At 27.1% G+C, this 18,554-nt stretch overlaps 5 protein-coding genes across 5 annotated transcripts; 2 read left to right on the top strand and 3 right to left on the bottom strand.

Annotated features, from left to right (window-relative positions):
- Positions 1-417: 417 nt before the first annotated feature.
- PmUG01_07033000 (conserved Plasmodium protein, unknown function) lies at positions 418-1,677 on the bottom strand (the record flags this gene model as incomplete). Its single annotated transcript, XM_029004074.1, has 1 exon — positions 418-1,677. One exon carries the CDS (start codon positions 1,675-1,677, stop codon positions 418-420), a length of 1,260 nt encoding a protein of 419 aa, XP_028860800.1.
- A 660-nt stretch (positions 1,678-2,337) lies between these two features.
- NifU (NifU-like scaffold protein, putative) lies at positions 2,338-3,461 on the top strand (the record flags this gene model as incomplete). The annotated part of the gene is made up of 2 exons (XM_029004073.1): positions 2,338-2,884; positions 3,277-3,461. 2 exons carry the CDS (start codon positions 2,338-2,340, stop codon positions 3,459-3,461), a joined length of 732 nt encoding a protein of 243 aa, XP_028860799.1.
- A 577-nt stretch (positions 3,462-4,038) lies between these two features.
- Positions 4,039-5,778, bottom strand: PmUG01_07032800 (conserved Plasmodium protein, unknown function; the record flags this gene model as incomplete). The annotated part of the gene is made up of 2 exons (XM_029004072.1): positions 4,039-5,305; positions 5,543-5,778. The coding sequence occupies 2 exons, from the start codon at positions 5,776-5,778 to the stop codon at positions 4,039-4,041; spliced, it is 1,503 nt and encodes a 500-aa protein (XP_028860798.1).
- A 2,042-nt stretch (positions 5,779-7,820) lies between these two features.
- Positions 7,821-15,939, top strand: PmUG01_07032700 (conserved Plasmodium protein, unknown function; the record flags this gene model as incomplete). The annotated part of the gene is made up of 6 exons (XM_029004071.1): positions 7,821-11,514; positions 11,824-14,352; positions 14,713-14,785; positions 15,016-15,185; positions 15,327-15,444; positions 15,648-15,939. The coding sequence occupies 6 exons, from the start codon at positions 7,821-7,823 to the stop codon at positions 15,937-15,939; spliced, it is 6,876 nt and encodes a 2,291-aa protein (XP_028860797.1).
- Positions 15,936-17,439, bottom strand: PmUG01_07032600 (conserved Plasmodium protein, unknown function; the record flags this gene model as incomplete). Its single annotated transcript, XM_029004070.1, has 5 exons — positions 15,936-15,972; positions 16,192-16,232; positions 16,465-16,646; positions 16,780-16,854; positions 17,028-17,439. 5 exons carry the CDS (start codon positions 17,437-17,439, stop codon positions 15,936-15,938), a joined length of 747 nt encoding a protein of 248 aa, XP_028860796.1.
- Positions 17,440-18,554: the final 1,115 nt, after the last annotated feature.

Raw genomic sequence — 18,554 nt, 5'->3', positions numbered from 1 at the left:
AATGTAATATGGAAAATGTAAAATGTTAAATGAAAAATAAAATATAACATATAAAATATGAGTTGACAAAATTAAAAAATTACAGAAAAAAAGAGGAGACATAAAATTTAAGGAAGATGCTTATTCTCGTTCTAACGAAAGCACATAAAATGGCAATAAATGAACACGTTCAGGTGAAATATTATGAACAGGCAGGTATATATGGCCACGAATAATATGCTCATAAATACACACATACACTTGCATGTACATATGTCGGTTTGTGAATTTGTCAATATGTACGTGTGCCGATAAGCACATAGATCCATGGGCCCAAACGCACTCACATTTATATATATATATATATATATATATATATATATATATATATATATACAGGTCAAGCTGCACACGTGATGAAGCTCAAGTGAAACAGCTTCAATTGTAAAATTTGCGAAATTTCATTTTTACGAGAGACGAATAAAAGTTTTCCTTTTGGTGGCTACTCCATACATAAATGTTCAAATTATTTTTCATTTCTTTAACTAGGTCTTTTTTATTAAAATTTCTTTTTTCATCACGTCCATTAATCCTGTAATGAAAGGAAGTTTTACAATTATTTGGGCCAGCTGCTGCATTAACTCTATCTTGTACTTTTAAAAATTCTATGTACAAATTAGCCGCATGACAAAAATCGATACATATAAATTTCTTATTAATGAAGTCGTAAAATATGCTAGAATTAAATAGTATCTTTTTATATTTAAAAAAAAGATATAATATATTTTTTTTTTTTTTTTGTCTTTTATTATTTATGACCATGTTCATAATATTGTGAAAAGTATTTATTCGATGATTTAAAAAACTGACATACGCAGTGTAGTAAAATTTATAAAATGAATAATGTCTTGCCCATTGTACACTTGTATTTATATTTTTGATTATTTCATCATATATTGTAAAGGAACGTAAGTTTTTATTTCTCTTGTGTATTATAATATTACATTTATTAAAATGATTTCTTGTAAAATAAAACATATATAAACAATTATTACACACCATCAAATGTTTACCTCTGTTGAAGTTGTAATATTGACTTTTTGCACAACTGATATGCCGCTTTTGGTCTTTCCTTATTAATAACTGGGGAGCTTTTTTCATCCGTTTTCTTTGATATAAGTTTACGAATATATTTAAAAAACTCGCATTCTCTAAAAATATAGTTAACGAATTGTTATAATTATATTTTTCTTTTGGTAATATATCATTACAGAAGATAATGCTACAACATTTCCCTTCTTCATTTATTTTATTATATAAGTGTCCTTGTATATCTTCATCAGTAATATTAGTATTAATTAAATACAAGTTGTCAATAATTTTTTTTTTTTCATAATCAGCCAAAAAATGCAGTTTGGGTAATACTATATATAAAAAGTAGTGAAAATAAAAATAGCTAATTTCGCTCGTCGCAAAGTGTACTACTACACTTTTCTTCAGCTTCTTGGATCTGTTCTTCTTCTCATTTATAATTCTTTTTTGTAAACAAAACGCTTTTTCACAATTATTAAATAAGTTGTTCTTTTCGGATCTCTTCTTAAAAAAATTTGCTTTATTACAAAGGTGTAAAATGATGTACAAAAATACTCTGCTGAAGTGATGACTTCCCTTCAAATGGTCTTTATATATCCTTATCATGCTGGAAGCACTTCACATAATTTCTTCACCTGAGCGCAAATCCTGCCCGTAATACATGTACCTATACATATATTCAAACGTATATAATAGGTATATACATACATATGTAAATATATACATACATATTAATCAGTTTTCAGAAAAGGCTGTTCGTTTTCTGATTCTCCTTCTCTATCATTCCCTTTTAAGTGAGTTCTATTTTTTTAAAAACGCGTCCTCTTTTTTCCACGCACTCGTGCTATTTAGAAGATTGGTAATAATCATGCAAAAAAAATAAGGTGCGCTATTTATTACCTGTACAAGGGAAACAAAAAAAAAAAAAAAAAAAAAAAAAAAATTCTGAACAGTTAATCTTTTAATTTCTAAGAAATTTTGACTTATTTTGATGCGCATATTTTATATGTACAAATTGGGGAAAATTTATTGTATTTCCATTTCATTGCTAGAATTGATATTTTCAGTTGTATTTATTTGAGGAGATATAAGTACATATACACACATACATACGTACCTACAAGTACATGTATATGTAAATGTATATACATACGCATACGTATTGGGTTGTATGTATGTACATATTATCCTATAAGCACATATATATTTGCCCACACACACATAAACATCTGCTTATATTCATATAAGTGCATTAGTGTCGTAAAAATGAACCAGCTTTTTTTCCTCGTAAAGGTACTTTTTTTTATGTACAGCCTCAGTGCAAAAAGCATAAGCAGCTTGAAACACACGAAAACGAGTCTTCTTTTTGTACACACAAATCAAGATCTCCTTAACAACGACACATTAAATATATTGCGGAATAAAACAAATATACAAAATAAAAAAAAATTTTCCAAATTCAAAATATTGTCATCGGGAAAGGAAAATGATGAAGGGTTGCATTACCAGTTAACCCCAGAAAATGTTGAAAAGGTATTAAATTTAATAAGACCAAAATTACAAATAGATAATGGTGATGTTGAATTAGTAGACATAAAAAATAATGATCTGTATATCAGGCTGCTGGGGAATTGTGTTACTTGTAGCTCAAATAGTGTTACTGTTTCTCAGGTTATTAAAAAAACGTTAAAAATGTATATCCGGAATGAAAAAAATGAAGAGCCAAATGTATTAATAACCAATTTTGATGAAATAAATAAGGAAAATGTGCAGAATTGTTTAAATGATCTAAAGCCATATTTTGATTTTCTAAGTAAGTTCGTAGTTAAATTAAACAATCATTACATTCATACTTAACTGCCTAAGTCAAAGTTGCTGGAGGGGCAACAAGGGAAAAATAGTATTACCTCCTTAAGTGTCGCTTTTTGAAAGCGTTAGTACTGCAGCATGGGCACACGCCCACGTATATACGTGCATGTCCATATATATATATATATATATATATATATATATATATATATATATATATATATATATATATATATGTGTACATATACATACACATATACATATATATGCAACGTAGCAAAATGCGTACAGGAGGAGCCACGAAAAAAAGGCAATTTAAAACATGGTCAAATTAAACAATTACAAATTGCTATTAATTTTTCTTATCCTTTTTTTCTTTTTTTTCATTTATTGCAGAAGTGGAAGTGATAATTAAAAATGTGGTGCACAACAAGGAACAAATTAACAACTCCATTTCCCTGTTGTTCAAAAATGTGGACAACGAAAGTGAAGAAGTAAATATACCATTCAATATCAGAAGCGAAATAACAGAAAGACTAAAGCAAAAATTCCCGTCATTGACTGTTAATTTTGAAAATTAAAAAATGTCCCCTTTGCTATGAGGCACTAAATGTTGCAATAGGGGAAGTACTCTTTATTTTTTTTTTTTTTTTGTAAAATTTGATTTATATATAAAACGGTGCAAAATGTTGACCTATATATATATATAAAACGGTGCAAAATTTTGACATACACATATAAGGGTGCAAATTTTTGACATTTATATAATGATGTAAATTTTTGACATATATATATAAAACGGTGCAAAATTTTGACATATATATAATGGTGTAAATATTTAACATATATATAATGGCGTAAATTTTTGACTTACATATAAAACGGTGCAAACATTTAACGTTATTTTCATAAGAAAAATATGTACAAAAAAAAAAAGGACTATGGGGATCAGAAGGAAGAAAAGTCATAATGAAATACGCAAAGATATAAGCTATAAATGAGCCTTGGTAAAAGCTAAATGGAACCCCATAAATCTATGTACATCATCGTAACATGAACGAAGAAACGAAAGTAGTAGTTACAAGCATAAGAGCTCTGGTTATCGGGACTAGGTCATGCAGATATGAGTACCAACTTGATTGTATTTTGTTTACCCCGTCAAATTGTTATGTTTTCAGGTGGCCATGTATGAAACTTAATCCGTTTATGTTTCAAGTGCAGCAAATCTGAATTGAAGTATTTGTCTTGATAGAGTTCTTTTGCATTATATCTATTCTTTTCTTGTTCTTTTTGAAAAGCATCTAAAATTTTTATTAATTGCAATTCTTTCTGCTCATTGGTTAGGATGTCCCAATAACATTTATGAATATTGACAACATTATAATTTAACTTTTTAAAAATTCGATTTTTTAATGAAATGATACCATTAATTAATGGTCTGTTCATACCAATCGGGTGAAAGTAGTCATATTCAATACATAAATTTAAAGGCTTGTAAAAGTGAGATGTAAAAAAACAATGCTGTTCATCTATTTTTCTTCCAACTGATAAATTAATAAAAAAATTTTTTAGATGCAATTTCTGAATGATGTTTTCCATTTCTAGTTGAATTTTTTCCGAGCCTTGATTTTGAGCAGTTATTAAAATATTGTCTAACCATTTCAAATGTAAATATTCTTGAATAAAAAAAGGAATACTTTCTTTTATTTCCAACTCGTTACTTGGTTTTTCAATATCACAACAGTACAATGTTATATATAAAAAGTATTGTACCCACCCGCTCTCTGATATATTCTCTTTTGTTAAGGACATACATGCGTTTTTTAAAACCTCAGGTAAGAAGCTACTTCCACGAGTGCTACCCTCATCACTGATGTTATTGTCAGAGCTACTCCTTAAAGGAAATGTATACAAATTATTTATGACTAAAACGTAGGCTAATAAGGACCAACAGAAATTTGTCGTGTCTTTCTTCGCTTCTTCTCTTCTTTCATATATATTGTTCATTACATTTATTATTACATTATAGCTCCTTGATAAGTTGTTAACGGACCCAAACTGTATATCCTTATTTATTAATCCTAAGTAAGATAAGGAAAAACTAACCATACACAATGTTGGTATTCGGTACTTCTCTATGTTCATTTCGATTATTTCTAAAATAGTAGGTAGCATAAAATAACATCTATAATCTAAGCAACACATAGCATAAAGCAATCTTGGGCAATGTCTAGCCTTTATTAGCTCTTTCCGTTCAATTAAATCATACACCAAGTATTTAAACAGCTTCAGCTCATGTATTGCCTCTTTATCCTTAACACTCCAGAAGGAGTTGAAGCCGAATACATTAGCTAGCTGGCAAAAGCATCTGACTAGCCAGTTGTAATTTGGATAATCCTCCTTCTCAATGTACTCCTTGTACAGCCTGTTAGAGGAAAAGGATGATTGAAGCGTCAGTGCGCACCGTGTACATGTATATTACATGCTACCGTAAGTATACATACATATATATATATATATATATATATATATATATATATATGTAAATGTGCACGTATGTATGTACGTGGGTATAAAGCAAAATGACCACTAATACGAATTACGCAGCACAGACTAACAGTAAATATTAAAGAAAAAAAAAAAAAAAATTCATAGGACTTACCGCAATATTGATCGAGGATTCGAATAACATTTATCCAGTTTTTGAAAATAAGACGAAAGGAAATTTTCTGGAGGTATAAAATCAAAAAGATCAATTTTTTTTTTTTTTTTGGCTTTGTCATAATACTCTTTTGTTAAAAAAGAATTTTTTATAAGAGACTCAGTGGCAATAAATTCTATCCTCTGAAAGAAGAAGCTGTAACCTCCAATTACACTTTTCGCTATTTTTACATTCATTTTATTTTTCTTTCATGCTTTTCATTTTGTCATTTTTCTTATTAACTGAGCTCTAAAATTATATACATAAGTATAAATTATAAAGTACTGTATTAAATTTACTGAAAAAAAGTCGAAAATTAGTTAACGTGCATACTTCAACAAATTAAAAATATATACACATAAAAATATACTTCTGCTGTATTAGCATGAGTACACTCATATCATTTTCCTGGTATTATAAATAGCACACAGTATATCTTAACAGGATGTAAAAGATGTAACACGTGTATTCTTCGTAATAATAATCTTAAAATGGTTAGCGTATATTTCTACAAAATAGCAAAGTCATTTTTTTACGTTATGTGCAATGTTTGTTCGTAAAGAAATAAAAAGGGGAAAAAAAAAAAAATTTACAACATTAAATTATTGCAAAGTTACAATATTACAAAACTGCAAAATTGTAAAGTTGCAAAATTGTAAAGTTGCAAAATTATAAAGTACAAATTACAAAGTACAAATTACAAATTATAAATTACAAATTATAAATTACAAAATTATATTCTGATCAAGTCAGGTAAATCAAATTTTAAACGCGCCAAAAAAAAGGGTCAAAAAAGGGAGAAAAATGAGCCAGAAAAAAAAAATACAAGCATACGTGAATACATACGTACATACGTACATACGTACATACGTACATACTTACATACATACATACATACATACATACATACATACATACATACATACATACATACATACATACATACATACATACATACATACATACATACATACATACATACATACATACATACATACATACATACATACATACATACATACATACATACATACATACATACATACATACTTACGTACATACATACATACGTACATACATACATACGTACATACATACATACGTACATACATACATACGTACATACATACATACATTTACAAATTTACATTTGCACGTTTACATTCGCATATGCATGTTCACCTTTGCGTAGACTTCAAGCAGGAGCTACATCGTTCTAACTTTTTTTTTAGGTTAACATATTGGGAGAGCCATAAGTGCAATAACAAAGATTAACAATGAAAAGCAAAATTGTATACGACCTAATACTTGTTTAATAAATATAATTATGTATGAATAAGAACATAGCGGGATTTCTACAAACTTTTGATCGCTTCTTAAATATGAGAAATGGGAATATAATATTAAAATTGGTACGGTTTAAAATTTTTCATTTGTCATTTTTAACTTTATTTTTAACTTTTTTAAATTTTAGATTTTTTTAATTTTAATTTTATTTAATTTTAACATTTTTTAATTTTAACATTTTTTAATTTTAACATTTTTTAATTTTAACATTTTTTAAATTTTAACGTTTTTTAAATTTTAACTTCTTTTAATTTTTAACGTTTTTTAAATTTTAACGTTTTTTAAATTTTAACTTCTTTTAATTTTTAATATGAGCATCCTTGCAATTTATATCATTTTTTGATGTTTTTTTATTTGTTCTTATTTGCTTATAATTAATTTGTTCATTATTTTAGCATCATATTAATTACATGTATATTATGGCACAATAATATAATTTCCATTTCATTATGGACTTTATTTTATTTGCATGTAGTGAATAGCTATTTTACTTTTTTCAAAAAAAATAAAATATGAGCATCCTGTTATTATATTATTTTTGTTTTTATATAAAATAATTTTTATGCAAAAAAATATGCTTGAATGTACTTAAAGGTATTATGTTATTTCGTCCGACAACTAATTTGTTAATCAACGGACTCGATCGTCTATTTGCCAAGTGGACGCTTTATTTGAACAACTGTAAAGCGCTTTTTGTTTGATTTGTTTTTCATTTACGTTATACCTGTCCTTGTGTTACATGTATATATATGCGTGTGTATGTATGTACATGTATATGTACATGTATGTGTACATATATATATATATATATATATATATATATATACATGTGCATAACACGTACTTATGTTTGCCTTTTTCGCTCTTCCTTTTTGTGTATATTATAGAAAACATGAATGACCTAAGTTGCTACAATTCACTGGGGGGATATCCCATTGAAAATTTACTAAAAAATTTCAAAGAAAAAAAAAAGTCCATGGAAAGAAAAGATGTAGAGAATAATGTTGAGTACTACGTTGGAATATTATCAAGTATTAATTTAAAACTTGTATACAATAATAATTATAAATTAATTTTGAAAATTTTGCAAATATTGACAAGTAATGACATAAGTGTAGAAACTATAGTTCTAGATAGAATTTTAACTTGGTTAAATTTAAATTATATATTAGAAAAAAATGATAAGATAAAAATAAAAATTGTCAGCAATATACTATCTCTAATTAGTAAGACTGGAAGACCCAATTTAAATGTAAACATTTTATTTAACATGCTGTTTGATGCCGTTATTCTGCTTATACGAAATTTCTGTAATATAAATATGTATTGCATTCGGAGGAAGGTGGTCTACACACTGGGTAGTGCTGAGAAGCGGAATGATGAAGGAGCTAACGGGGGAAACGATCATCAGATTGAGGAACAAAATGATAGACTAAGGGATGGACAAAGCGATGACGAGAATGATTACAAACGTGATAACGAATATGATGATGATGATGCAGACCCAAGTAGGCTGGGACAAGCTCCGCAACGCGTGCGATTAAAGAGAAAACGTAAAAAAGGTAAACAACTGCCAATAGTTGATAGAAACTATAAAAAGGAGGTTAGCCCACTGAATGTTACAAATTTTAATAAAAGGAGGAAAAAGGGACAAGATAATGTTGAACAATTCTGCTCAAGTGAGAAAACATACAACTCGAACAGTAGAATACACGATTTAGTTATATATATAAATAATATATTTAGTTTATATTTTAGAAATTTAAAAACGTCATCGGATGATATAAAAATATATGCCTTTTACAATAATTTATTTGCATTGTACTGTTATGTATGTGATTATATAGAGGCTGTTGGGGGTCCACATGGAAGTAGGTACGTAGGACGCACCAGTAATGTCCGTACGAGTAATGCACGTACCTCCCTTATTGACAACTTATACCAGATGAAGTTTAATATAAAAAGAATAGTTGTTATGAGCATAGAAAATATTGATGTATCTTATTTTAAAAATATATATTCGTCATACATATGTAGTAAATATAGGTTTAGAATGAATTACTCCTTTTTAAATTTTTCAGAGAATGAAAAAATAATTGAAACAGTTTATTTACTTTTAAATAAAATATCGAATGATAAACCATGTTTTTCTTTTGATTATGAAAGAAATAGCCTTAATTGTTCATTTAATATAACACAAAATAAAAAAGAAAAATTAAGATATTTTTTTAAAAATGACAAAGAAATGAATGAGAGATACAAATATCTAAATATTTCAAAAATTAAAGGATGCATTAAATGTTTTATCATAATAATGAAATATTTTTTTATGACATATAATAGGAAATCTACTTCACCATATTTGGAAAATTATTTTTTTTTATTTTTATTAATACCGCACTTCGAATTAACCATATATACAAAATTGTTAAAAAATTATTATATGAAATTATTTAACGCTAATGTCTTTTTTTATAACAGAGGAAAATGTGTTCACAATACTGTTACAAATACGATACAGCAAAACACAGATGGTACCTGTACTGCAAATATAATGAACAAGTCGAAAAAAAACAAAATGGAGGAAAAGAAAAAGGGAAAAAATGATAATATCATGCAAGTAAATGGAGACATCGGTGCTTCCGTGGACTTAGAATTAGTTCGAAACGGAGAACGTGAAGAAAAGAGTGAAACAGATTTAGAAGTAACCACCATAGCTGTAGATGTAGAAGCAGAAGCAGAAGCAGCAACAGAAGCAGCAACAGAAGCAGCAACAGATGCAGCAACAGAAGAAGATGCAAACATGACGCAGAGTGCTATCCGCACAAAGGAAGTGGAATATTTTAAAAGCATTAATATGAAAATACCGTATTCCTTTTGCCATTTTGAGGAAGATATTGATTTAAACCAAAATAAAGAAGTGTATAGTAATATACACATTTTAATAGACTACTCTAAACTAATTTATAAATTTTTAAATTTTTTAAAAAAAAAAAATATTATAAAAAGAGATATATTTCTATTTGTTAATCTAGCTCACTTTGTTAAATATATATTTGTATGTTCAAGCATTGCATATCTTTCGCTGTATGAAAAGAATAAACAAACTATAAAAGAATGCAAAGAGAATAATAATGGTCAAGAACATATTGCAAATTCAGGTGATAAATATGAAAAAATGTACATAAGAGGAAAACCACATCTATTATTATACAACTACAAACTAAAGAATGTTTTTAGCACATGTAAAAGAAATCGAAAAAGAGGAAGTAACAATCATAATGATGATAACGAAGTAGTTCACCTTTTCTGTTTGTTCAACAATAATAGGCAAAGGAAAGGAAAAAAAAAAGGAAAACTTGTTATATATATAAACTATTTAATATACACTTGTCTAGTTAATCTAATGAATATAGTATACCTGGAAACAAGCACTCGTACTTTTATCTTTTCAACATTCTTTTCATTTATTAAAAGGATAAACAGTTACAGTAGATGCACAAATATAAATGTATTTACAAGTCATTACATACTTAACATGAGTAACCACGTTATTAAAAATATAGTATGTTCATATATAAACACATCTAATTTGAATAAGCTGCTAGAGTTTCTACATAATCATGTGGTGAGTGGGGGCACAAACGAAAAAAAGAGGAATGAACAGAAGGCGCAGCAACAGAAGCAGATGCGGACTCAGCAGAGGAATCCCGTGAGAACAATTAAATTTTTGCTAACCCCAGTGTTTGTACACGTATTCAGAGATAACATGGACAAACTGATTGACCAATCTATAAACTTTTTGTGTTACTTCGCTGAACTATATGAATATCACATAAAGAATTTGGACAATTTATTAAGTCAAATTTTTCTTTCTCTGAAAAGTAATTTGAATCCTACCAAATCGATCGAAGTATTGCATGTACAAAATGGTCAACAAACTTCAATGCTGTATCCTTCGACGCACGCACCGACGTATACAATGCAGCCGTCCGTGCTATCTTCTCCTGCAGGTGGTAATGAGGAGGATCATTGTTCATTCGCTAGTTTAGTACAAAAATATAAAGCTGCATTTGTAAATATTGAAACGATGGAATACATATTATGTTCCTACCTGATGTGTATTTATAAGAACAATATAAACAATAGTCTGTTAAATTTTATTAAGAAAATAACAAAGCTGTATCTACAGAAGAAAAGAAATATAATTATTTTCCATGAAGAGATTAAGGGAAATATTATTAATGTAAATTATTATGATTCTTTCTACAGTCTTTATATATTTATTTTTGTTAATTACAGTATAAGTAGACTAACCATGTATACCTTGTTAAATAGTTCGACAGATAAAAGCATAAACACAGGCACAGGCACAGGCACAGATATAGACATAGACATAGACACAAACACAGCTAAAGAAAATATTCGAGTAATAATAAATATGTTAGAGAACTGTTTTTATAATATTGAACAAACTTACGATGAATATGTTAAGGATAATACAGTGTACAAATTTTTTGACCTACTACAGATCCTTTTGGAGACGATGTATTTCTATATCTACTGTGATGAGGTGCACTTGACAGGTAACAGCTAGCTACGACTAGCGAGTGTAGGGGAGGGTACATGAAAAGCGGACAACACTTAATACATACATGTATACACATATATACATATATATATGTTTGTATATGGATATGTTTGTGTTAGGTCCCGTACCCCCTGCCCGTTTGAACAAACACAGTGTTTGTTTACAGAACGGGCATAGGATTGTGTTTATGTTATCTCTATGGTATGTACGTATATTCGTATATCCCTCTGTATGTGCTACGTACATTTGTATATCTGTACATATTTCTATGTCCGGTCTTCTACATAATTTCTTTTTTTTTCAGACAAGAGAAAACTTCTTACTTACCTGCAGGAGCTCACGAACGTGTTGAAGAAAAACGCCCTTTCCGAGTATTCATATGTAATGAAGAAGAGAATTTGCAAGTATATATCGTACTTCTTTATATACAATTACATATACTTAATGAAAAGATTTAATCGAGAAGAGGAGTTAGAAAATGTTTACTTAAATTTTATAAGCATTTTATTTATTGATATTAATATAATAAAAAATGAACGAGATTATAGCTTTTTTTTTGAATTCTTTTCTATGATTCAAGATAAGGAAAAATTGTGTAAACTATTTGCTGAACTTTTTACGTTGCATTACATTTTACTTATAAACAATTTAGAGCATAATTTTAGGGAAAAAAAAAAAGAATTAAAATATTATAAAAAAAGGTTTGACAAAAGGAGGGAAGAAACATGTTTAACAGCATATGTTAATAAGTTAATTAAAAAGAATAAAAAGTATATTGTTAATAATAAATGGTATGAGATATTCAATCTGAGTAATAAGGTGATTGTAAAGCAGGAAAATTATTTTGAACATGTTTGCACTTATTACAACGAAATGATGTTAATATTTTCTGAACGTTCAGAAAAAATTAAAGTGCCTTTCGACATATATGTAAAAAAAAATAATAATAAAAAAAGTAAAGATGATAGTTATTTAAATAAAGATGTATGCATTTTAAGTAAATTATTTTTATTATTTAATGATATAGAAAATATGGAAGACAATTTATATACACTGTTATGTAAAATTTTCGAAAATTTTAAAAATTATAATATTTATTATGAACATATTTTGATTAATATTTTACATTGCTTTGTTAAGAATTTACATTCTATAAAAAGAAGAGAAAACAAAGTCACATTTTCTCATTTTATAAAATTTTCTTTTAATATTTTTAAAAAGCAGTTAGAGTATATATCAAACAAAAGACATATGAGTAGGAAAAATTTACTTGTTTTAAAACTCTTTTTTCATATCTTTTTCATTTTTATAAATAAGCAAGGTGAAAGAAATGATGAGAAGGAGGAGAAGGAGAAGGAGGAGGAGGAGGAAGAAGCTCAATTACATGTTGAACGACCATCTGCCGAATTCTGCACGTGTACTCAAAATAGTAAAAAATTAACGAAAAAGGACGAAAAAGGGAAAGAGGAAATTCCTCAAAAGAAGAACACATTACACTATTCTAGCAGCGATTCTGATGCTGACCACTACAACAATACGCACAGTAATGTAGGAAAGAAATGTAAAAGGGAAAACTCGAATATGGTAAAAAATAGGAACAAAAAAATAAAAAATTGCTTTATTTTTTTTATCAAATATTTTTTGTTAATTCACGAAAAGCTATTGACAGAGGCAGAAGAAAAAAAAGACGAGGTCACTCTAGACGAGGACGACATATCGTATCTCATAAATCATATACAAAAAAGCAGCGATAGGAGGGGCAGTAGCAATGATAGAATCATGGGTCCTTCCGTCCGCAGTGTACAAAACAACTTCAATAAATCGCTAAAAGTTTTTAAGAAGTTTGTCAAAAAGTTACTACTTAGCAGTACTAACAAAAACAGCGGTGTCGTACCAATAAATATTTTCTTTTTAGATTTAATAGAATATATATTCGTATCGTTTTTAACGAATGGAAAGTTTTCCATGTATTGTAACAATCCAGTTCTTCGAAAAATTATTAAGACTCTTCAAAACATTAAGGTCCATCGTATATTCTGTCAAGTCAATGACGAATGCAAATTTTTTCTCTACAGTATTTTTATTTTGAAAATTTTCAATATGAAACGGGAAAAAAAACAAAGAGATCAGATGAACGGTGCAGTAAGTGATAAGATAAATGGAGCTAAAAATAATACAAACAAACTAACGGACAGTATATATGAACGCACTGGCGATAACGAAGATGTGCATATCAGCTTTTCTGCAAATAATAAAGAGGGGGAGAAGGTCTTGCTAAAAATAGAGGAAAAGAATAAGGAATGTAAAATGAAAAGAGGGGTGAGGAAAAATAAGGATATAATCAATATATCTAATTTAATTATTTTCTTTAAATTATTTTTGTCTGTAAATTTAAAGAACGTTATTTACAATTTTAAAGAGGAAAATAATAAAAGAAGTTGTATAATTATATACGATTTTATATTTAACTATAACAAGATATTAGTAGAATGTGATCATATGAAATCAGTGTATATATGTTTGAAATACAAAAGTGTAATTCAAAATATATGTAGTATACTAGATTATTTATATGAAGATGTAGCACACATATTAATATATATCGATAACGTTATTATTAAAACATATAAAGAGGAAAAAGAAATTAAAAACTTCATATACCTAGCAAACATATATATAATGACATTAATATATTTTGTTTGTAACAACAAGAAATTTTTATCACTTATAATATTACGAAAACAGAAATTAAATAACATTTCTCATTTTACTAATATATACATTCATTTGATTAAATATGTTGACGGGCTTTTAGACAATGCTTACATATATAGTAAAACGCAAATAATTTTTCTTTTATTTCATCTCATTTATAAGCTGTCACAACTTTTATCCTTTGTCTTCCGTAAATTAAGGATATGCTCAATAGGTACTTAACAAAAAAAAAAAAAATTTACACAGTTTTATTATTATTTTTTTCTCAGCCCTTTACGCATAGCGCTGAGTATGGCATCGTATCAGCCACCGCAAATGCACAAAATGTTTTTCAATCATTTTCCAATCATTTTCCAATCATTTTCCAATCATTTTTCAATCATTTTCCAATCATTTTCCAATCATTTTCCAATCATTTTTCAATCATTTTTCAATCATTTTTCAATCATTTTTCAATCATTTTATTTTCACTTTACAGACAACAGTTATTCATCCTTCCTTGTCTTTGTATGCAACTATTGCAGACTCTTAATCAAAACAATGGATATAATGTAATAAGAAGAGGCATAAAAAAGGGAAAGAATATTTTATAATTGTGCAGTACGAAACTGCTGTTATGATTTTTTTTTTTTTTTTTACGTGTACGTATCTATGCATACAGGACATTTATGCGTAATTTTAATTTATTTATTTGTTATTTTTATTTTATTTTATTTATATTTTATTTATATTCTATTTATATTTTATTTATATTTTATTTTATTGTTCTTTCTCCCCATAGGAAAAGGCAGATATTAAGCAAAAACGAGAGCGATGAAAAACTGGAGATCAAGGGCTTTATAACTCATTTCTATATTTTAAATAATGCTAATTTATTTGAACGGAACAAGTTTTATTTATATTTACTGAATCATCAGCTTTTTGCAATTCTTTACGAATTCTTCAGCATAAGTAAGAACTCATATATGTACGCGTACAGGCATTCTTGCACACATACATACATAATACGATTTCCACGCATGAACATTTGTGAAAGCGGAAAAAAAAAAAAAAAATTGCCACACGTCATAACAAACTTTTTAACTTTTTTAGAAAAAAACGAGCATGTGATAAACTCCCAAAAAATGATTGTTGAGATTATGAAGAAGAGCGGGTATGCAATAAAGTTCTTGTGTTCATATTTGGACTCAGTGTTATACCTTGATAGCAGGTTAAATTTAAAATAACTTTGCGGCAGTATGCATTCATACATATATGCAAGTATGTTACATACATATAAATATATATATATATATATATTTATATATTTTTATTTATACATACTTGTGAATAGCGAAGATGCGCATACAATAATATATCGGGCTTGACGAATATTCACATGAATAAATTTTAACTATTTTGTTTAATTTTTAGGATAAATAAACTATTATTGCGGGATGCAAATTTTCTTTTGTTGCTTTTAAAAAATAATAAAAATTTATTGAACTTATCGAGAATTGCCTTTCCTATATTAATTAAAGTTGTTGAAATTTATGAATTAATTTCTAAAAATTACATAACAAATGAAGAAGAATACGAAGAAAAGAAAATCCTTAAAAAGATTTTTCAAATTAGTTTATCAATACTTGATGATAGCTCCATTCAGTTTTCATATTCAGCGCTGAATGAAAAAAGGAGAGAAATTTTTAATTCCCTGTCCAGTTAGGCTATTTTTTTGAAAAACATAATACTGCTTGACCTGTTAATAAAAAAAAGAAAACATAAAACGTAATAAAATAAAATAAAACTTAAAATACTACAAAATAATAAAATAAAATAAAACTTAAATAAAATATAACAAAATAATTAAATTATGCACAATAAAATAATAAAACACACGTGTACACATATATGCATGCATTTCAGTTGGAAATGCATTCCCCCTATTTGTTGTTTTCCCCCCTTTTGTTGCTTTAACTGAATAAAAATCCAAGGAAGCTTTTTCTCATTTGAGTTATTCTAAGAAAAATGAAAAATAACAAACATGTGGTAAACAAATGAAAATAGAAGTAAAATAAGGTAGTACAATTATATAACGGTGAGAAAAAAAAAAAAAGATGGTGGAAATTAATGAAAAAAGCGGACGTCCAATATTTTTAATATGAAAAATGATTTAAATTAAATATATAAAAAATACAAAATGCAGTAAAGCTTTATATATATATATATATATATATTTTTTCCGCCTTACAACGAACGTAACATTTTCAAGAAGAATGTTCTCCTTATAATCAAAAAAAGCAATATGTCCTATTGCTACATTAAAATTTAGCATGCTATTTTTCTTATTTTTTATACATATTTCAATTTTACATTTTTCCTTATATATCTCTGAAATTTGCTTATGAAGAATACTTTTCGTTTTAAATTTTCCTAGAGAAAAAGAAAAAAACAAGGACAAGCAAAATGTGAAAAATGGGGAAGAAGCACAGGATATGGTCATCATAAAATAATGAGTGAAAAATACAAACTAAATGAATTACAAATGAAGGATAAGAAAACAAACCTGTGTATTTTTTTATAAAACGATCAATTTTGTACTCGGTCAATTTCTTTTTAATGTTGAGTTCTCGCAAAATGTCTAAAAATGTTTAGAAAGGGGGGGGTATATTTCTGTATTTTAATTTTGCACAACCATACATGCATGCATACATACATACATATATGCCTAAACGAATTATGGCAATTTCTCATGCACATTTTCCATAACATTTTGTATAATATCAAAAAGGATAAGTAACTGTAGTGTAGTACTTTGTTTCTTGCTATTTTTTAGATAGCTGTTTTTGCGTAGACACATATTGGTGTTGTTTGTTTTGGGCTGAATACAGTAAGGTAAATAGTATTTTACATAATTTATGTTATTCAGTTTTTTGTAATTCGTTTTTGTATGTGTTAAAATTTTGGTCTGCTTCTCAATTAAATTTTCTTCATATTTATTCAAGTCTTTTTTTTTTTTTTCTGATGATAATATGTAATCGTTGATATCACACATAAGGTGTTTTCTCTTATCAAAATTTTTTTTTAATTCGTCTAAAACGTAATTCATGTCAAAGTTTTCACAAAATAAGTTCATTTTGTTGTAATTTATTTTCCCATAATTCGTATTGGCGCATTCAAATTTGTTGTAATTCATTTTATTGTATTTCAGTTTGTCGCGATTCATTCTGTTCTAATTTTTTTTTTTTTTTTAAAACATATTCTCTACTGGCTATTTTTTTACTTTCAAATTTAAGCAGTTGTGTTCTGCACGAGTAGTAAGAAGAAAAGAACAAAGATGAAAGCGTGGATTAAATAAAACGTATTAAAAAAAGAATATGCCATTGATACAAAAAATAAGTAAAAAAAAAAAAAAAAATATATATAATAATAAAAAAATAAATAAATAAATAAATAAATAAATTAAAAATGAAAATAAAAATAATGAATATGAGCTTATAGTACAAAAACATATATAAACTGGTTATAAAAGAAGTAAAAATGAATATGGCACAAGTTAAAAAAAAATATGTTTATAAAAGTGTGTAAGAGAATGAATAAAATATTTAATAGTTCAAACGTGAACATTCAACTACTTCGTTATTTTATATTATATTTTGTTTTATTCTGTTTTATGTTATTTTATTACAGTTTATTTTGACATATAATTTACTTGTTATATGGTATTTTGCTTTATTTTGCTTTATTTTGCTATATTTTGCTATATTTTGCTTTATTTTGCTATATTTTGCTTTATTTTGCTTTATTTTGCTTTGCATTCCATTCCTTTGCTTTTTTTTTTTTTTTTTTTTATTTTGTTTATTCTGTATAACTTCTTATTTACCATTTATAAAAATGAGGAACATAAAATTATCATTAGGGAAATATGATTTTATACAATTCGTAGCTTACATTTTTTGCATAATTTTAGTAAGCGAAAAAAAACAAAAAAACAATGCATATATCAAAAAAATAAAACAATAAGACACTAGCATAAACATGAGTTCCTATTTTACATAAAAACACATATAAACTCATGAGGGACAAACACCCAAATGCTCAAATTGTATCTGTACAGATTAATAGCTTACTATTAATTTTCTTATTTTTACTTGTCAAATTTTCTCATTTTTTTTGTAGTTCAAGGGAGTTATAATAATGTAGAACAACTTAGATGCATATTTTTATTTCCCATCTGTCTGTAATTTTTGGTATTTATGACGGTAAAAGTGTATCTATCTAGATATCTATCTATCTATATATCTATATATCTATCTAGATATCTATATATCTATCTATCTA

This window comes from Plasmodium malariae, assembly GCF_900090045.1.
Source record: "Plasmodium malariae genome assembly, chromosome: 7".
Lineage (NCBI taxonomy): Eukaryota > Apicomplexa > Aconoidasida > Haemosporida > Plasmodiidae > Plasmodium > Plasmodium malariae.
The sequence above is the reverse complement of the archived record's forward strand: the minus strand, read 5'-3'. Positions and strand labels throughout refer to the sequence as shown.